Raw genomic sequence first — 22401 nt, 5'->3', positions numbered from 1 at the left:
GTCAGACCATCCCTGGCCCCTCTTCCCCTTTCTCCCTTACAAGGTCGTGAAGGGAGTAACCAACCCCTAGCAGCCTCTGTAATCACCCCACCTCCTTACCACCACCATATGGAAGGGGAGGTTTGGTGGAAGGGAAGGTCTGGTGGAAGGGGAGGTTTGGTGGAAGGGAAGGTCTGGTGGAAGGGGAGGTTTGGAAGGAAGGGAAGGTCTGGTGGAAGGGAAGGTCTGGTGGATGGGGAGGGGAAGGGACAGGAGGAGGGAATGACAGAAAAGCACAATTGTATCCTTTCCGAGAATTCCTCCACACACACACACACTCCTCCCACCCTCACGTCCTTAATCCCTGTCAGCTTGAATACATTGTCAGTTTGAATACATTGGCAGCTTGAATATAGTGTCAGCTTGAACACCCAATTTGACGTCAGGTTCCTATTTTCATTAGATGGGGGGGGCAACCAATTCGTCACTTTCACCACCACGCCCACCACCACCATCACACCATCTTCCTTTTGCTGTCTCAAGGAGAGTTTGGTTAGGGGCGGGAGACGATTCAACCTGCCTGACCAAGTAACTGTCGTCGCCTGGGGGTATATTACACACAACACAACACAACACAACACGCCACATCACAGCACACCACACAACAATACAACACGCCACATCACAACACAACACACCACAACACACCAAGATATATACTGTCAACATGGGACGTAAGATCAACATTACCAAAGCCTGAGGAGACAAATGCTTTCATGTCGCCTTGATCTATATTATACACGTTTATACTCTACTTAGATGGTTACTGTATGGGCAGAGGAGTAGGCTACAGTCTGACACTTTATCCGTATATGTCACCTACAGTCTAACACTTTATCTGTATATGTCACCTACAGTCTAACACTTTATCTGTATATGTCACCTACAGTCTAACACTTTATCTGTATATGTCACCTACAGTCTAACACTTTATCTGTATATGTCACCTACAGTCTAGTGAGCTAAGAATTAAACATTGTGAGACGATTAAAGTTTGAATGAATATGTCTGTTGTGTGTGTGTGTGGGTGTCTGGTGTGTGGGTGTGTGGGTGTCTGGTGGATGTGGGTGGGTGTGTGTGGGTGTCTGGTGTGTGTGTGTGTCTGGTGGATGTGGGTGTGTGTCTGGTGGGTGTGGGTGTGGGTGTGTGTGTGGGTGTGTGTGTGGGTGTGTGTGTGTGTGTGTGGTGTGTGTGTGTGGGGTGTCTGGTGTGTGGGTGTGTCTGGTGGGGGTGTGGGGTGTGTGTGTGTGGGTGTGTGTGTGTCTGGTGTGTGGTGTGTGTGTGGTGTGTGTGTGTGGGTGTCTGGTGGGTGTGGGTGTGTGTGTCTGTGTGTGGGTGTGTGGGTGTGTGTGTGTGTGTGTGTGTGTGGGTGTGTGTGTGTGTGTGTGTGTGTGTGTGTGGGTGGGTGTGTGGGTGTGGGTGTGTGTGTGTGTGTGTGTGTGTGTGTGTGTGGTGTGTGTGTGTGGGTGTGCGTGTGTGGGTGTGTGTGTCCGTTCAAGAGAGTCACGCGGGTGAAAGTTACTCCTGGGACAAGGGTCATCACTCTGCTGTTCTCTCCCTACCTCCCTCTCTCTCCCTACTTACCTCCCTCTACCTCTCTCCCTACCTCTCCCTACTCCTCCTTCCTACCTACCTCCTTTCACCCTTACCTTCCTTCCTTCTTCGTTATCTCCTTCCATCGTTACCTTCCTTCCTCCACTTACAATCTCCCTTCATTCATTGGGCCTTTCCTTACCTCCCTTCCTTCCTCGCCAACACCTTCCTTCACTACAGATCTCCTCCCCTCTTCTCTCTCTCCTTCCTCCTTCCTCCCCAATGTACAATTAGTCCCTCCTTCCCTCCCTCCTTCCCTTGCTCCCTTCCAATGTACTGCACAAAGTTCCTCCCTCCCTGACTGTCTCTCCCCCTCCCCGCACCTCCCCCCCCCTCATACGTTCGCGATGATTTACGGGGCATCTCCACCCTTAACTGTACAGGTAAGGAGGTAGCGCCAGACCCCAGCAGTGAGGTGGTTTTAGCAGATACATTGGTGGGGATCTCTGACGCCCAATAAGGCTCGTAGATCGTTAGGTGTGTAGGTAAGCCCTGACCACCAACCCTTCACCCTCGCTACTAATTGTCCAGGCAGGTGTCCGTCCAGGCAGGTGTATAGAAGGTGTACAATGCTAGGAGCAATGGATATATTGTAATGCGGCAACGATATTAGCAAAAAAGGCAGAATTTTTTAGTGGGAGGATAAATAAGTGGACAAATATTGGAAAAAATATATAAAAAATCGATATTACGAAGTTATAAGGTTTGGTTAGGTTAGGTTAGGTTTGGTTTGGTTTGGTTTGGTTTGGTTAGGTTTGGTTAGGTTAGGTAGTGAATGATGTAGTGGTCTCAAGCTCTACCACCTCAAACGCTCAAAGGATTAAACAATATATATTAAAAAAAAAACGAACTTAAAATCCGAACATTACTCTGAGGAAATTTTATTGCCAATTAAATGACTTCTTTTCACCTGTAAATAATATTAAGACGAGTAACATATATTATTATTACGTAATATTGAGTCGCTTCTCAACCAGGCAGACCAACCATTCTGAGATGACTTCAGAAACTTTTAAATCAATCGATGCATAAAAAAAAAATTTTGAACCTTGACCATCATACAAGCGAAGGTGTTATAGAAGAGGAAGAGGTGTTACATACATACATTCAAACATACATACATACATACATACATACATACATACATACATACATACATACATAACCAATCCCTCCACCAATCGAGCGCCAAAGTGATGGGGTCGACTGGGTGTCTACTCATGAATGTATGGAGTGATAAACCTCTCAGCCAGTGACTCATGAGGACATTATTATCGCTAGTAATGAGTTGATTAAGTAGCTAATTGTTTAAAAGATAATCTGAACTTTATTAGTATGTGGGAATTTTGCTTACCTATCAGAACGTAAGGTGAGGTGAATACTCCCTGTATATTGTGTGTATGATCATGCACACACACACATATACATACATGCACATACATACACACATACTCGACCATCACCACACACACTGTACCCCCACCACTTCACTGTACCATCACCACACACATTGTACCCCCACCACTTCACTGTACCATCACCACACACACTGTACCCCCACCACTTCACTGTACCATCACCACACACACTGTACCCCCACCACTTCACTGTACCATCACCACACACACTGTACCCCCACCACTTCACTGTACCCCACCACTTCACTGTACCATCACACACACACTGTACCCCACCACATCACTGTACCATCACCACACACACTGTACCCCCACCACTTCACTGTACCATCACCACACACATTGTACCCCCACCACATCACTGTACCATCACCACACACACTGTACCCCCACCACATCACTGTACCATCACCACACACACTGTACCATCATACCTTGTTGCTGGGTGGACGTACGGTGATGTGACTGACAAAAGCCTCGTCTTCATTGTTCCACCAGATAACTTCCTTCCAATACTCTTTGTTTACTGTTAATCCACCAATGTTATAACACAATATCTATATTTTCTTTACAACATTTAATAACTGAATTAGAGTCATTTTTTTAATCAGTATATCAGATGATTTTATTAGTTAGAAGAATTGTTCAGGTGTCTGTGAAGGATGGAGAGTGTGGGAGACCTGGAGAGTGTAAGGGGCAAGGAGGGGAAAGGCAAAGATGGAATGATTTTCTCGTTTATCAGCTGGTCACACTTGTTTACTTAAGTAAAGTTTACGTCAAAAACGTGATGCATGTCATGTTGTTGATGGTTTAACACGACCTGGACATCATATAATACAATTAAACCAAGTTGGTGCCTGGATGGGTTGACCGGGTCGGAGGGAGTGGAGCGCGGAGGGTGTTGTTACATTGTCTGGTACGAGAGGTAAGAGCAGTGTGTTGAGGCGGCCACAGGGAGGGTTGGGAGACGCGGGGGAGGATCACTAGTCTCTCTTCTGTCCAGATGTGTTGTACGGCGTTAATAAGTGTCTTTTAGTGAGAGACAGAGTTACTTTATACTCTATTATACTATGAAAACCACTTTATTACCTTAATATTCACATAATTTTCTTAAATATCTCTGAAACGTAAGTTTGTTATCGGGAAATGAACTGTTTCATTTAACGAGTCAATAGCTTCGATTAGAAAAATATAAGAATCGCTGGAAATTAACTTGGCATTGAATTTGGTGGAATTGCCTCAATAATGTCTGCAGTAATTCAGTAATTATTACGGAAAAGTGAAGTCTGTTGATTTTGAATTCATTAGAAATTGACAGTAGAAATAATAAAACACTTTATGTAGATCGCCCCAAAAGTTAACGCCCAGTTCTGCCCAGTGAGACCCTGCCATAATTTACACTCTCACACTTATACCGAAATTAATCCATCGTGTTTGTGGTGAGTTACCGAGTGGATATGAAATCTATCACGAACGGATTGACGAACGGACGAATGAACGAGCAAACGGATGGACGGACAACATCATTGGTATATATCCCCAAACTCTCGGTCCGTGAGGGAAGGGTAGGGGGTACTTTCTTAGACAGCGACGGGACCACGGGCGACCACAAAGACGGTGTAGGATAAGAAGTGGGTCCAACGTCCACGTGAACGAGTGGGGGCATCACGTTGACTAATTGCTAAGGGAGGGACACCGACATCCTCAAAGATTAAGGAAAAACGTAACGTTCCTTTATAACTGTTGTGGGAGGCGAAGGACTCCAGACTTAGCTGATGAGTAAAACGATAACCAATGAATATGATAACTTGGACGTACCTGAGATATGGTGTGTTGATGTCCCTCCAAGAGCTGTTTTATCTCACACTTACCTGGAAAAGGAAAAATTCAGTTGAGATTACCTGCCGTCTATCCCACACACACACCTATATGATTATTAACACTTAACTTACAGGAACAACTAACAACTAAGCTAAATGGATGACTAAGAGAACTTGTTTAATATGTCCACAACACAACAGTAGTATAGTTACCTTGTGCTGGTGGTCGAGGGAACCCTGGTGCCGTACAGGGTCACCTCCTGGCACCGTCTTGACACTCTTATGACACCTCATGGCCCTGACGACACCTTGCTGTACTCCATGACACACTTACTCCTTGCGATAGTTCAAGACACTTTGCAAAACTGTACGACATTAATGACACGTTACGACACTTTGAGAGAGTTCACAGCACCTTACGACACTTTTCAACACCATATGACACTATAGCACGTTGTCTGGATACTTTATCTAATCGAAACTTCGAGACTTTGACACTTTATGACACTTTATGACACTTTATGACACAATGAAACAATATGACTTTTTACGGCACTTTAAAATACCGCATGATATTTTAGGTCACTAAAACGCGTCAAGACACTTTAGCATACTTCATAACCCTTAATGACACTTCAGGACACTTCATTATACACCTCTGCCACTTCTCAGCACTCTTTCATTGTGTACTACATCTTGCAACACTTATTAGACTTAATCGTACTTTATCAGACCTACCGGCACTTAAAACATTTTATAAAACTTTTGAAAATTACATAGAACACAACACTTCTAAACACTTTACGTTACTTACGAACACGTTATGATGCAATTGATCTTTTCACAATACATATTAAAGCTTTACGGCACTTAAAATAACTTTTTGAAACTCCAGACAACAGTAAAACTACTTTGTGACACTTGATACACTTCATAACACTTACAAACACTTTATTACACTGCCAAACACTTGATGACACTTTTCAGTCCTCGTCAATTTCAGTCTCTTCACAGGCTATTTGTTTGTCTATAAGCCATCGTGTTCGTCCTTACCGCCACTAAGGCAGAGGCAGCACTGTATGCCCTGTCTTGCTAGAAGCCTCTGTTGATATTCTCATAAATCCGAAACAGCGAAACGAAGCAGATTCAAGACCTCGTCCCAGTGCTGTAACGGACTGAGTTTGGTCGTGTTTTACTCATTTGTTTCTCCACACATGTAGCTTTATAAGGTATAAGGCAATGTATTACACAGATTATGTGCCAATATTACTGGTCGCACAATGGCTCGTTTTGGGATGGTTGAGGCTCATGTATCGAAAAGCTGTTCCTGAGCTCTCGAAGCACTAACGTCATCGATGTCTCAATGTGGTGTCAGTTAACTGGTGACAAAAAGTATCCCAAATTATTTTTAATGTTTATCCCGGTTTATTGCTTTTTATAATAAACAAACAAACAAACGGGAAACAAACCGAAATAAGATAAATATGTATTAAACATAACAAATAACGATAGAACACATTTTTAACTAGTTTCTTATTCCGAAAGTCAACGGTTTCGAAGACGTGTGTGTTGTCTCAGGACGACCAACCCAGACCACGACTAAACCAATGCTGCCAACAGTCTCCACACATCTGTCAGGTATATTGTGTGGCTTAATATTTTACACAGACTACAGACAAACCAAAGAAAGTCAATCACCTTAAACTTAATTCAGGAAGGTGTTCAAAGACAAGATGTCGCGTGTTTCTTAGATTACCTGTGTAATTAATAAAACTTTTAACTACTGTAAGGCAGTTTGTAGCGGTAGTTTACCTTGTGATTGTCAATAATAGCAAATATTATGGGCTGCTCCCTTGTTCTTCATAGATTATTGCGCCGATCATATCTCCGTAAAATAATGTAGACCTTATCACTGTGATACGTTCTCTACTTTAAGGTAAATTTATGATTTATAAATTACTGCAAGATATACGGGATTTCATAAAGTAACTTAATATGCAGCATACAAAAATTAACCAGATTAAAGGTTGTAAACATAACTTTATGGTTATGTTACCTTGTGTTGTTTCGGCGCCACACATGGATACGGCCATGGTTGTTGGGTGAACACTACTCTTGTCCAAGATTCCTCCTCCTTATCGACACACTGTACAGCGAAGGCCAACCTCGAGGTATGATCCGCGTCTGTTAACCTCTCTGGTCAACACTCATTGGTGGAATATCCTGTGAAAATGACCAGTGGCCTCTTACGAAGCTCCGACATCATGTTATATATTCTATCATGTTCATAACTAAAACAAAAGCATGGCTAATTTTAGAAACAGAAAGAAAATACATTTGTTTTTAATTTATTTATCTAGGCTAACGTGTTCGAGGGTACACCTTGGCTGACCACCGAGTAGTTGCCTGGTTTGTGTGTTTCTGGAGGTGGGGTGAGGGAGGGCTGCAGCCTGGGAAGTTATTGGCTAGGAATTTCGAGGCTGCCAGACTGTGTGGCTTATAACTGGCTTGGACTGTACAAACATACATACATACGTAAAACACTTCACCACAATTCTTAAACCACCACAACACCTCACAACACAACTCACAAACAACCACAACACCTCACAACACAACCTACAAACCACCACAACACCTCACAACACAACCCACAAACCACCACAACACCTCACAACACAACCCACAAACAACCACAACACCTCACAACACAACCTACAAACCACCACAACACCTCACAACACAACCCACAAACCACCACAACACCTCACAACACAACCCACAAACAACCACAACACCTCACAACACAACCTACAAACCACCACAACACCTCACAACACAACCCACAAACAACCACAACACCTCACAACACAACCCACAAACAACCACAACACGTCATGATAGATGCGTCAGGCACCTTTATGTAATTTAATTCAAAATGACTGACCAGACAACAGATTGTTTAGTCGATTGACTGACTGGCTGACTGACTGACTGAATGACTGACTAACTAGATAACTAACTGACTGACTGACTGACTGAATGACTGACTAACTAAATAACTGACTGACTGACTGACTGAATGACTGACTAATTAGATAACTGACTGATTGACCGACTGAATGACTGACTAACTAAATAACTGATTGACTGACTTACTGACTGAATGACTGACTAACTAAATAACTGACTGACTGACTGAATGACTGACTGACTAACTAGATAACTGACTGATTGACTGACTGAATGACTGACTAACTAAATAACTGATTGACTGACTGACTGACTGACTGACTAACTAGATAACTAACTGACTGACTGACTGACTGAATGACTGACTGACTAACTAGATAACTGACTGACTGACTGATCCCCTACTAGCCAAATTGATCCCCTACTAGCCAAATTGATCCCCTACTAGCCAAATTGATCCCCTACTAGCCAAATTGATCCCCTACTAGCCAAATTGATCCCCTACTAGCCAAATTGATCCCCTACTAGCCAAACTGATCCCCTACTAGCCAAATTGATCCCCTACTAGCCAAACTGATCCCCTACTAGCCAAACTGATCCCCTACTAGCCAAATTGATCCCCTACTAGCCAAATTGATCCCCTACTAGCCTAACCTATACCCAACTAGCCGCAAATACTGGACCGTTCTTTATTATATTACAATTATCTTATATAATTTTTTTGTCAATATGTCTGTGTTTTTTTTCTATAACAATTACCTTACATATAATATTTCTATCATAAAAAACAAAAATAAATTATGTGTGTATTTGGGCTATATTTTGTAAAGCACATAGCTGATATAGATGAGTGGAGAGAATTAAACATCTTTATTTTAGTTGATTATTTTATTTTGTTTTTTATTTTCATTTGTCAGTGGGTCGTGAAAGTGACATTTTTCCATTCAGGATTACAATGACGGCCAATTTAAATATATTAGTTTGTACACTCACTAAAATATTCTGCAGCCTTGGTTCTGAAACTATCTTAAACGATAACTTGGACAAAAAATAGTGTTATAGTGTTTTCAGATTTCATGGTCCGGTGTGTCATATTGTATAACCCCATAAACGTGCAGAATAATCTGTTAATGAGTGTACAGTCCCCCTTCACTTGTGCGTTTACAGGGGCTTGTCAGGATTTGGGGGCAAGGTGGCAGCTCTGTGTGTGTTTATATTCGACAGAAGGAAACTCACACTAGTAAAGGCATTAGTGGAGGGGACTATATATTACCTTTTTCCTGTACTATATTAATTTTTCTTGTTATATATTATTTCCATTGGAGAGCTTAGATATATTTAAAGTAATGTAATGTTTATATTATCTTAGTTAACAATTTTTTGATATACAGGTATAGGGAAAAATATGTCTCAAGATGAATTAGGTGAGAAAAAAATCTATATTATATTTATTATATTATATAAGATTATAGTGTATAGAAATAAAGCGAGATATTTAATACACACCGTAGGTTAGGTTAGGGTGAGTTAGGTTAGTTAGGTTAGGTTAGGTTAGGTGAGGTTAGGTTAGGTTAGGTTAGGTTAGGTGAGGTTAGGTTAGGTTAGGTTAGGTTAGGTGAGGTTAGGTTAGGTTAGGTGAGGTTAGGTTTGGTTAAATGTGACTATAAGGATCAAACTCTCACACGTGCGGGAAAACTCTTGATAAACACCCAAACATTTGATAGTTTAACTCTTGGTTCAATATCCACTGGGATATATTCCTATACCAACACTATAATATACAATAGCCAGTTGAAGAAAACCTTATCTAAAGTGTTTCTGCCTCATCTTAGTTTGATGTTAGACAAGTGAGACATCAGCACCGACGTGTGTTTGTGTGTAATGTTGGGAAGGACTCAGTTCACCGATGACTCACGGTAAAGTTTGTACCCGGTAAGAGAGAGAGAGAGTCACAAGCTGAGGAGGAAGGACGTTGTGTTGAAGAAGTTTTAATGTTAATGATCTTGTGTCACGTTAATACTGCCTAATATCCGTGTGTAGGAGAACAGGCCCTTAGGTGGCCTCAGATATAGTGTATATATTAGTTACAACCCTGGTGATTATGGCCAGGTCAGTAATGTCTGCCAGGGAGGTGAGGGCCAGGTCAGTAATGTCTGCCAGGGAGGTGAGGGCCAGGTCAGTAATGTCTGCCAGGGAGGTGAGGGCCAGGTCAGTAATGTCTGCCAGGGAGGTGAGGGCCAGGTCAGTAATGTCTGACAGGGAGGTGAGGGCCAGGTCAGTAATGTCTGCCAGGGAGGTGAGGGCCAGGTCAACAACGTCTACTCCGGCGTGGTCTTAGGGAGCTCTGAGACAAGTCACGTCGTAGTCAAGCAATGAACATCAACATTACTGTAAGTGAAGGTCCCACTGTTAAGTCCCCCCACAGCTGCCGCAGCTGGCCACGTCACTCCCAGAGGTTGAGGTAGTTATACTGCTGAAGGTGAATTCTTTCTGTTGAGCCAGAAGTCCCAACAAATGTGTACTGGGAACCATCATGAATAAAATAGAACTTGGAGCTGGAGAGGTTTGGGTCGTCCTGGATACGTGTTGGGTCAAGGTCTGTATCGTTGTACTTAACATTCCCGCCACCAGCGTTCCAGACGGGTTGGTCAGTGTCATTGCGAGACAGATCCACGTAGTACGGCTTGTTTACTGAAACATAAATAAATATTTATAATATAGGTACAAAAAATATATTTATAAACATATAATCTCTCATACAACTACGGTGGAAGATGGCGGGAGAGGTGCGGTGTTGAGCACCGAACAACTAGTGGGTCAGTGCTATCACCGGCAACCACTGTGTGTACTATTATTGTGAAGTGTATAAGAGTTACTGTACAGTAATGGAACCCATGTATGTGCCATCCGCATCCACACAGTCTGATGCGGATGTGATGCGGATTATTTTATTTTGCACTGGTAGTTTTAATCCACCAAATTCTATATTTGATAAGCATTAGTTTCTGTGTACAGATAAACTACGCTACATATGTTTGGGTTAGTTTATGCTCACAGTGTAATTAATAATTATTATTATGTATGAGCAAAATTACCTTTATTCTCTTGGGTTAGGTATATATTGTATAGCCCAATCAAACACGAAACTTTCACAGATTAAGCTGGGTGTTGGGGTGATTGCAATAGGTAGTAGCTTATTTAAGGATTGTGACCGACAAAGTGCCCACGGCCTGGTATTACACTGCTGTTATTTGGTGCTTTTCCTTGGAATGCATTGTCGGATCACTGTTTGATAACCAATCATTACAGTGATCACTTGAATGTTTTGCTGATAGATCCCGGTGTAGTGAGGTTGGAGGGAGTTGGGATATAGCAGGGGGGGGGGGGCAGGGCCAAACAGACTCGGCCTGGCTACCAAAACCAAAAGCGCCTACAGGGCACCTCTTGTCTCACTGATGGCTGACTGTAGCGTGTGGAGGTGTCCTATAATGCGCCATAAAAAATAATAATTTGAAACATTTTGTTCGAGGAACTTTGTGAATCAGACAGTTAACTCATAGTCACTAAGATTAGGTTAGGTTAGGTCACGTTGGCGAAAAGACTACTCATATCAGAGCCACGTTACGTCAGAAATTGACAGAAAATATCAACTTAATTGGTCTGAGTAGAACATCTAACGGAAAAGTAGGAGTCGTCATAAACCACGAGAGTCACGGGAAAATAGAGAGGAAAATAAGGAAATAAATCAGTGATGTCCAGTAGTGGTGACCATGATTCACCTGCCAGAGAAGGACTGGGTAATATAATGAATGGACTGAGGCAGTAATGATGATTATTATTTTTTGAAGCCTGTAAAATAAGTAGGTCACCTTGCACTCTTAAACACATTGTAACAGAGAACCACTATGACTAACCGCTCTGACGGACGCTTAATTAACCCATAATTAACATATGTTAATGATATAGAACTCACCTGTCGTGTCTCTCATAGCGAGCTTCACCTGATGTAGTGATGAGAGGATGGCAAGTCTCGCGCTAGATAGTCGGTAACTCCAAATATAAGAGGTGCTCTCCGTACGCCACCTGAAGCCATCATCCAAAAGAGTATCCCAGTCTCTGGTTCCTGAGACTGAAAACAATAATTTTTATTTTTTTATATGAATCACACACACACACACACACTCACACACACACACACACACACACACACACACACACACACACACACACACACACACACACACACACACACACACACACACACACACACACACACACACACACACACACACACACACACACACACACACACACACAAGTTAGTAGTGTGGTAGTGGCAGTTCCTCCACATTACATCATAACCAATGTAAGATCTCACACCAGTTGTGAATCTCTACGTGACTTACTTATTCCACCTGATGAACACAGATTTTACCTGCAGCGAGGAAGTGTATGGCGCCAGAGGTCTTCTTGAGTTTGGGACGCTGAGACCGATCGCCGATGTTAGTTGGTTCACTGGATATGCGGCACTCCCTCACGCCGTTCGCTTGTGGCATCACCGACACCGAGTGACAGGCTGAATACACGAAGCACCAATTACGACACTCACCTGGAGAAAAATAATTTGATATATTTTAGAAATCAGGTACATTTTAATTTACTTTATGTTTATTTAATGTTCCTCGGAGTGTAGGTTAGGTTAGGTTGACGCCCATGTGATAGTGAAGGAGTTGTGTTATACAGTGATGCTGATGTCAGACACTTGGTGAAGTTACCAGGTACTAAACACCGCCGTCAAGACCCCAAATTAGGATCTGGATTTTCTGCATTTGGGGATTATAAGAGGGAGGGTGTTGCTGGAGGATCGACTTATCAATGCACTTATCTATGGTAACAAGGTTCATGGTCCACAGTATGATCCGAATTAATAAACTTTAAAATAAACTTACAAATCTTTCACGTCAAATTATTTTTTACTTGATTGTCCAAAATACTGTTTATTTACTTGTTCATTATTGTATTTGCGCATTTTGTTCATAATTTACATTGGGTTAAAAAAAAAGTATATATATATATATATATATATACTGTATATATACTGTATATATATATATATATATATATATATATATATATATATATATATATATATATATATATATATATATATATATATATATATATATATATATATATATATATATATATATATATATATATATATATATATATATATATATATATATATATATATATATATATATATATATATATAATGAAATGTAACTATTTATTTTTTAATTTAATACTACTTAATTTTTACTAGAAAAAGTCCGTGATCATTGTTACTCATATATAATTAACATACACTAAACAGTTCTCAAGAAGATGGTGTTAAAATGTTGAAACCGAAGTTCGAATTAAACTTTCCACCGATAACACAATAGCCTAATGTCTCCTACACTTTCCACCGATAACACAATAGCCTAATGTCTCCTACACTTTCCACCGATAACACAATAGCCTAATGTCTCCTACACTTTCCACCGATAACACAATAGGCCTAATGTCTCCTACACTTTCCACCGATAACACAATAGCCTAATGTCTCCTACACTTTCCACCGATAACACAATAGCCTAATGTCTCCTACACTTTCCACCGATAACACAATAGCCTAATGTCTCCTACACTTTCCACCGATAACACAATAGCCTAATGTCTCCTACACTTTCCACCGATAACACAATAGCCTAATGCCTCCTACACTTTCCACCGATAACACAATAGCCTAATGTCTCCTACACTTTCCACCGATAACACAATAGCCTCTCGCCTCCTACACCTTTTACCGATTCTTGCGGTCTCTTATACACAAACACTTTTCCCACTGATGCTATGTAATCGGATATTCCTCTTTGTATTTCTCCTATGTGATTGCTGATGTTATTTTCCCTTATGTATTGCTCTTAATGTAAATGTTAAATCACATTCATTCAAGCATCAACTGTTTATTTCATCAGAGTTGAACTTTGAAAATACGAATCACAAAACTGGTTTATTTATGTACTTTAAATCTTGGCTTCAATAGTTATTCTTTTTAATACAATGTAAAAAAAAAAATTATCGCGCGAGTTTTCCATTTTGTTACTTTCTCACAGTTTGATATTTCATCCCCAAATATCATTAGAGTTTTCCTCGATCATTTGTTGCCAGTAGATGGAAAATGATGCAAAGTGTGTCAAGTTTTTACAGTGAGTCTTGTTTTGGCTACACCGAGCACCAGCCAGCCAGCCAGCCAGCCAGCCAGCCAGCCAGCCAGCCAGCCAGCCAGCTCTTATTGATTAATACCAAGATAATTAAACCCCACGTTATACCAGAGTGACAAAGCGTATATATATTACCCTCTTTATAACTACAATTTATTCCAAATATCATTACTATTAAATCTCTGCTCAAGTTTCTAGCTCACTTTATCTGTGCTAACTATGGCCAGGTTAATGAGGCGGATCTATGTAACAGATGAAAAAAAAGTTAAAGAAACAGATTTATGTAAAACAGACACAGAAGAAAGATACTATGCTAAAGATATGTAAGAGAGAACTGAAATAGAAAGATGTGTCTATTAACGTATAAGGAAGAAGCAAAGAGAGAGTTATAAAGAGAGAGGTAGAGAGAGAGAGAGAGGTAGAGAGAAGAACAGGTAGATCCAATGGTGAAAGTGTTAAAGATATAAAAATAACACAAAAAATATTAATAAATTTCTCCTAAAAACAAAAACAAAAAATAGCTAATTTTCTTCTTTGACTCACAATACACATTTCTGTCTTTCTCACTGACGATCTGTCCTCACTCCCTGACATGAGTAATCTTTCTCACTGACGATCTTTCCTCACTCCCTGACATGAGTAATCTTTCTCACTGACGATCTTTCCTCACTCCCTGACATGAGTAATCTTTCTCACTGACGATCTTTCCTCACTCCCTGACATGAGTAATCTTTCTCACTGACGATCTTTCCTCACTCCCTGACATGAGTAATCCTTGTCTTGAGTAATTTAAATCATCTATTGAGTTTAGTGATTATTGTGGATCTCTCACATAAATTCTCTATTTTTCACATTTCTATTTCTGTTCGGTAAGTAAAATCCAGTTACTAAAATCCGGTAAGTAAAATCGGTCCTATCGTTACAAATGCCTGGAAAAGTCAATCAGTCACCCGCCTCAAGAGAGAAAGAAGTCTCTTCGTCGCACTCTGGAGAAACGCACTCTGGAGAAACGCACTCTGGAGAAACGCACTCTGGAGAAACGCACTCTGGAAAAACACACAAGACCTTAGTGCTACTCAGATCTTCTTGGTATTTGTAAATTTTGGACTTGACTGTTTTATGATCTTTTTCGTCGTATACAACAGAAGGTGAAACTCTCTCTCTACCTTCACTTGTATTTATCTGAACAGCCCAAGACAATGAAAGGGAAATAGTACAGATGACATCACTTTTGTATTTGACATCACTTTTGTATATGACATCACTTTTGTATATGACATCACTTTTGCATATGACATCACTTTTGTATATGTCTCATCAGTGTAATAGTAAAGAAGCAAATAGTATGTCTGTCTATTGATCGTTGTTGATAGTTACATCTGATGTGTATTAAAAAAAAAACACCTGCATTATCTTCCTAATGAAATGGGATTATGGCAAGACGATATTAGATAGATAATGAATCAGGAAGATTGAACAAGTTAACAGAAACAACAACAACTACACTCTGATGTCTTTAGTGTACATTGTATCGTGAAAAACTAATCAACCCAAACAATTACAAACACACATATAATACACACACACACACACACACACACATGTTCATTCAAATTTAGTCACAGATGCTCTTTTAACTAATGGACAAATACTTACAGGGACTTGTGACATTAAATTTTATGAAGTCTGAAGTGTTCGTCATGGCGTAGTTGAGGATCTTGTAGTAGTCGCCGAAGTCATTCTGAATGCGGTCCAGAATTTTGTTGGCTACAGCAGCGTTGGCGAGGCAGAGCAGCATCAACACGAGGTAAGTCAACAGTTGCCTCCACTTGCCCAGGGTTCCGTATACTCTCTCTCCACCACCGACCATAATGCCTGCTAATACGATCTTCTTGTTGGCGAGAAGAGTTGCTTGTGTACACGATGATGACCACCCAGCATCTGCGCCGCGTAAGTGTTCACGACACTTCTTACACCGTCGTGCGCAGCCAGAGACCGGACTACAGGCGCAGTGGCCCACCTACCAAACGTCACTACACAATTAAAGTCTGTTACTTCCCGTTCATTCTCTGTATACTTCTGTTCTTCCTGTTCTCCCTTGCCTTCTTTTGTCTTCATCTTTTCTAGTCAAGTCTCCTGAAGATGTGAATTACACGAAAGCTCTTGGGAACTTCGTGTTTTCTTGTTTCCTATGTGGTTATCAGCATATACAGGGATCACGCGCATACCTACAGTATATGAGTTGGTGTGTGTGTGTGTGTGTGTGTGCTGCAGTACGTGTAATATAGTGTAAGTTTTGATTTTCCTCAAAACAACAACAACAACAACAATTTTTGTTTGTGTATTCGAGAAGTGAGATCTATCTTCTACAGTAGAGTGTAGCCAGCCCCCCACACGCGCAGTATATGGGGACGACCCTGCCTCTCCTGCTTCTCGAGTCACCTCAGAGCTCACCAACGAAGGAGACATCACTAATAACTCACTGTGTCATCGTTGGTTGAGTGTTATAATTGACTCTGAGTGACAGCAAAGTAATATTTTGTAGTGTAGAGTCTTGTTCCACAGTTCTGCTTATTAGTGTCTGAAGTTTTGTGTTTCAGCTTTGATTTAAGTATATAACATCTGTGTGTGGGGTGGGGGGGTGATTATGTGTGGATAATAAAAATTTTCTGGGGGATCATAAAATTTTGACGTCATTAAAATGTTCAGGAATTATTGATGGCCTCACTGTTTTCTGAATACCGGACTAATAACTCAGGTAAAAATATTGCAGTATTTTAGAACTTCTGATTAAAGTATGTGACATATTAGATAACACAAGCGTCGTTGACTGTATATTTTAAGTACAGTCCAAGCCAGTTATAAGCCACACAGACTGGCGGCGTCGAATTTCCTCGTTAGCAACTCCCAGGCTGCAGCCCTCCCTCACCCCACCTCCAGAAACACACAAACCAGGCAACTACTCGGTGGTCAGCCAAGGTGTACCCCCGAACACGTTAGCCTGGATAAATAAATTAAAAACAAATGTAATTTCTTTCTGTTACTAAAATTTCCCCATGCATTTGTTTTAGTTATGAACATGATAGAATATATAACATGATGTTGGAGCTTCGTAAGAGGCCACTGGTCATTTTCACAGGATATTCCACCAATGAGCGTTGACCAGAGAGGCTGTCCTTCGCTGTACAGTGTGTCGATAAGGAGGAGGAATTTTGGGTAAGAGTAGTGTTCACCCAACAACCATGGCCGTATCCATGTGTGGCGCCGAAACAGACGTGTGGAGACTGTTGGCAGCATTGGTTTAGTCGTGGTCTGTGTTGATCGTCCTCAGGCAACACACACGTCTTCGAAACCGTTGACTTTCGGAATAAAATAATTAAAAATGTTTTATACGGTTATTTATGTTTAATACAAATTTATATTATTTCCGCTTGTTTGTTTGTTTAGATATGCAATTTAAGTTGGATAAATAACATAAATAATTCTAAATACTTTTTGTCACCAGTTAACTGACATCACTTTAAGACATCGATGACGTAAGTGCTTCGAGAGCTCAGGAACAGCTGTTCGATACATGAGCCTCAACCATCCCAAAACGAGCCATTGTGCGACCAGTAATATTGGCACATAATCTGTGTAATACATTGCCTTATACCTTATAAAGCTACATGTGTGGAGAAACAAATGAGTAAAACACGACCAAACTCAGTCCGTTACAGCACTGGGACGAGGTCTTGAATCTGCTTCGTTTCGCTGTTTCGGATTTATGAGAATATCAACAGAGGCTTCTAGCAAGACAGGGCATACAGTGCTGCCTCTGCCTTAGTGGCGGTAAGGACGAACACGATGGCTTATAGACAAACAAATAGCCTGTGAAGAAACTGAAATTGACGAGGACTGAAAAGTGTAATAAAGTGTTTGTAAGTGACATGGGGTGAATACAATGTCACAAAGTGTTTTATAAATGTCGTTAAGTAGCTGTACTGAAAGTGTCTGAAAGTGGTCTTAAGTTTGAAAAGTGATTTTAAGTGCGGTAAATTTGCATAAGTATTGTGAAGTGGTCGCATGTATCGTAACGTGTTTATAAGTGTTGTAAATTTTTTGTGGTATGAAAACTACGAGGAAAAGTAGGTTTTCCGAGTGTCATGGTATAATTTTTACGTCCTAATATGTTAAAGTGTCCGAAAACATCAGTTTCTAAAGTGCTGTAAAAAGCCATATAGTTTCATAGTGTCATAAAGTGTCATAAATTCTTGAAGTTTCGAATAGTTATAAAGTGTCCAAGCAACATACAATACTGTCATATGGTGTCGAATAGTGTCGTAAGGTGATGTGAATTCTCTCAAAGTGTCGTAAAGAGCCATTGATGTCGTAAAGTGTCAATAAAGTGCCACTAATGCTTTAAAGTCTCGTAAAGTGTAAAGTATGTCAAAGAGTACAGCAAGGTGTCGTCAAGTGCCATAAGGTGTCATATAAGTGTGAAGACGGTGCCAGGAGGTGACCCTGTACGGCACCAGGGTTCCCACCAGCACAAGGTAACTATACTACTGTTGTGTTGTGGTCATATTGAACAAGGTCTCTTAGGCATAAACTACAGTAATGCTTAAGATTATTGGTTCTGTCCTGTGAGTTATGTGTGAATAATCATATGGTGTGTGTGTGTGTGTGTGTGTGTGTGTGTGTGTGTGTGTGTGTGCCAACTCGTTTATAAACTAGCCCAGGAAATTTGATACAATGTTGTTTGACAAGTTAAAATGCTTCATGTCTGTGTGCCGGGTAAACACTTGACCTTACCGGAACAACAACCCTTGGGTGGACAAGCTTCCTCCTAAGGTATAGGGGGGGGGGGTGACCAATTAACTGTTGAATGTTAAATAATGGTCAGGCATCAACATCTGCTCAGCCACCTTCCACTATAGCAGGAAAAGGACTTGTATGGATGACCTTATCTCTTTTCTTTCCTTCTCTCTCCAGTGACTCTCAGAACGGGAGGTGAGCGCTGTTCTCACTTGGCCACCGCACCTAAACGTCATCACAGTCACCAAAAAAACTCACTTTGTTTAATTAGCAATCACGAGATCGATGGGCAGAAAGTAGGCATGACGTCATTCCCTCACTCCCCATGTGGAGTGAGCAGAGTGGCTCCTGGAAAGGGCTGCTCAGTTGCACAGACAGGACTAATAGCACTGCTGCCTAGATCCCAGTGCATAAACCACCATCTTATCTGTGCCGCCCATGTGCAAAGTTGTGACTAGTGACTCCCGGCAGTCATCTCTGCCTGTCCCCGTCGCCACTTTGGGGGTACTGGGGTTTTGATGATGATGAGGAGTATGATGAACTGGATGATGGCTGCGCGTGAGCTGATTTATGTGGTGAGGCAGGAGCTTAGGCTCCCTTTTCTTGATCCAGTGGTGCAGGTAGCTGCAACAACTGGGGAGATGGAGAGTAGCAATAGACTGCCGTTAGCACCAGTTTGTTGGGTTTCGCCTTAGTAGCCTGTCCATCTTACATTGCCTTCATCCGCCTCAATAAATACATTTACCCTCACCGCCGCCATTAATTTTCCCATCAGTAGGTATCACTATATTCTACATTACCACACAAAAAACTTCTCATTCACAGGACGCATACACACCCTTTAATTCACATAAACATGAATTTTAACCAACATTCCTCAGGCCCGGGCCGATAATTGGATGTTCACGCTCCCTTAGTATAATTATCCTCCAACTCTCAGCACCTGACTGTGGCGTCCCCTGTAACACACGGGTCATGTACAGGGTCACTAGATATATACCGAGTACCTGCCTGTTGGTCTAAGTCATTTACCTCCAATAGAAGCGCGAGAAGATTAACTATCATAACGTTAACCTAACCTAACGATATCCTAACCTTACGCTAACCTAACCTCACCTCACCTAACCTAAACACGGTTAAAGGACAATTCTAAGCAATAATAATAATAATAATAATGATAATGATAATGATAATGATAATAATAATAATAATAATAATAATAAAATAATAATAATAATAATAATAATAAATGACATGAAATATGACCACAACTAAGTGAGACGCTGTAGTATAATTTCACCCCAGAGACCCAGAGAGTTGGTGTGACTTAGTGTTCACAGTCACGCGAAGTATCTTTAAGGAGACTGATGGTGTGTCTATAAAGGTTCACCAGTTGATTTAATATTTGATGATACTAAGAACATTTGTAAACTAGACAGATGTGTTCTAAATGTCGTGTTGTCGTTCGAGAAAAGTATTATATAAGATACTACTTTTATTCCTTTGTGTCTTTCACCACACGACGACAACAGATTAAAAGTAACAAAAATCAATTAAAAAATATATATATTATTATTTTTAAATAGGAGGAGGGGGAGGGGGAGGAGAAGGAAGAGGAGGAGGAAGATTAGAAGGAAGACGAGGAGGAGGAGGAGGAGGAGGAGGAAATAGCATGTTTCCGTAATAAATTATCTGTCAAATTTAACTGATTATTAGTGAAAATAACCAGAATTATTTCCGAGTATAATTGCACAGTTGTTTTCTTATTTGTGCTATTGTATCACACGTCGACTTTGGTTACAAGCTGACGAGAGAGAGAGAGAGAGAGAGAGAGAGAGAGAGAGAGAGAGAGAGAGAGAGTCCGTTTATCGATCGTCCGCCCGCTTGTGGTGGTGTGCATAATCGCCAAGGGACTGATTTATTGTGAACGATCTAGAAGGAAGGTTAGGTTAGGTTAGGCCGGTACCATAGTGTATGTGAGAGCCTATGGGAAGCGACTGTAGACTTTTCCCTGATTCATCATTTAACAACTATTCTCACAATATATCTACTCATTCCCGTCAATAGAAGCAAAGGTAATTCCTAGTTGATTGGATATTGTACCAAACTGTTCATGATGGTTTGAGTACAATGGTGTTCACATCTACAGACCACGACCGTTAAATCTAAAGTCTTCTTCACTTGTGCGTTTACAGGGTCCCGTCAGGTTATGTGCTGTGTGGCAGGGCTGTGTTTGTTTACATTCAAGAGAAGGAAACTCACAATAGTAAACACACTATGGAATCAAAGTAAAACAAATATCTCAGAGATAATTATTTGTGGAATGTTTACTTGACGAGCCCCTGTAAACGCACTAGTGAAGGAGACTGTACTGTACGCTTATTATCTAATGAAGCTAAAAAGCTATTAAAACCTAACCTAACTTAAGCTGTCATGAACTATCTAAACCCCCCTAACCTAACCCTAATCCAACCCCAATTTAGCGTGATAAATCCTCAGCAATATTTCCACCAAATTAATTCTCTTAACGTCAATATATTTCACAGTTTAAAAAATAAAATTATAATACGATATTTTTTCTCACTCTGTCTCATCAGTATGCACAGTTCCATGGATAGCCGATCGTCCCAGAGCGATAAAATATATTTATTTCTCACGCACATTCACCGTAGATTTTGAACCTAATTCCGTAATGACAGGTTGAGAAGATGACTAAAGGTCTGAACGCGTGTTGTAGGTGAATCAGGCTTCGGTGTGTGAAATATATCCCAACAGATCAAAACTAAGGTAGGACAAAGAAGAGATTTGTCTTTGATGGCTCTTACTAAACACGTAGGTTAGGTTAGGTTAGGTTGTTACTTAAGTTTAATTGATGTTCTGAGATTATGAACATTTTCCTTTAGCTAACATCAGTAACATGAGTAGGTAGGTATAAGGGTCATGTAGATCAGTGCGGTGGGAATATTGGCCTTTATCACCATTTATCACCACAAGGGCTATAAATCCAGGTCTCTAGTTGGTGGTATATTAATGTAAACAAATCTAGCATGGCAGTCTATTTTTTTTTTTGCGCCTCCTCTATGTTATCACGGGTGGACAGTCACTTAATCCTCACGTCTCTGTCTCACACCACCCATCGTTGCTCAGTCATGGTTTGTGCTCAATTGTCGGCGCCGTAAAACCTATTTCGACACATCGGCACACACTCAACGCGTCCGTAAAGAGTGTGTGTGTGTGTGTGTGTGTGTGTGTGTGGGTCAATATGTAATATGTAACACTACTGTAATGTATACATGAAAATATAGTATGTATTAGTAAGTAGCGTCGCATCACTGTGTTGTGTATAATACTGTTTAGTGTGTATTGTTATAAATATATATGAACGTGAGGTGTATGCGTATAGTGTGTAACTGGTGTATGACTGGCAGTAGTTATATCTATAAAGTTAATGACAACAACAAGACCGTTGGGAGAGTTTCGTCAGTAACATTA

General features: G+C 40.7%; 1 protein-coding gene across 1 annotated transcript; it reads right to left on the bottom strand.

Annotated features, from left to right (window-relative positions):
• Positions 1 to 10076: 10076 nt before the first annotated feature.
• On the bottom strand, positions 10077 to 16036 carry LOC121880096. The gene is made up of 4 exons (XM_042387152.1): positions 15769 to 16036; positions 12279 to 12452; positions 11817 to 11972; positions 10077 to 10534 (listed from the first exon to the last, which is right to left on the bottom strand). The coding sequence occupies exons 1-4, from the start codon at positions 15980 to 15982 to the stop codon at positions 10287 to 10289; spliced, it is 792 nt and encodes a 263-aa protein (XP_042243086.1). The 5' UTR covers positions 15983 to 16036; the 3' UTR covers positions 10077 to 10286.
• Between the last annotated feature and the right edge of the window lie 6365 nt (positions 16037 to 22401).

This window comes from Homarus americanus, unplaced genomic scaffold (genome assembly GCF_018991925.1).
Source record: "Homarus americanus isolate GMGI-L3 unplaced genomic scaffold, GMGI_Hamer_2.0 scaffold30108, whole genome shotgun sequence".
Lineage (NCBI taxonomy): Eukaryota > Metazoa > Arthropoda > Malacostraca > Decapoda > Nephropidae > Homarus > Homarus americanus.
The sequence above is the reverse complement of the archived record's forward strand: the minus strand, read 5'-3'. Positions and strand labels throughout refer to the sequence as shown.

Coding starts and splice junctions, on each gene's coding strand:
- LOC121880096 (XM_042387152.1), bottom strand. CDS start 15,982: ATGGTCGGTGGTGGAGAGAGAGTATACGGAACCCTGGGCAAGTGGAGG. Junction 11,973..12,278: donor CATACACTTCCTCGCTGCAG/GTAAAATCTGTG, acceptor TATTGTTTTCAG/TCTCAGGAACCAGAGACTGG. Junction 10,535..11,816: donor CGCTATGAGAGACACGACAG/GTGAGTTCTATA, acceptor TTTATGTTTCAG/TAAACAAGCCGTACTACGTG.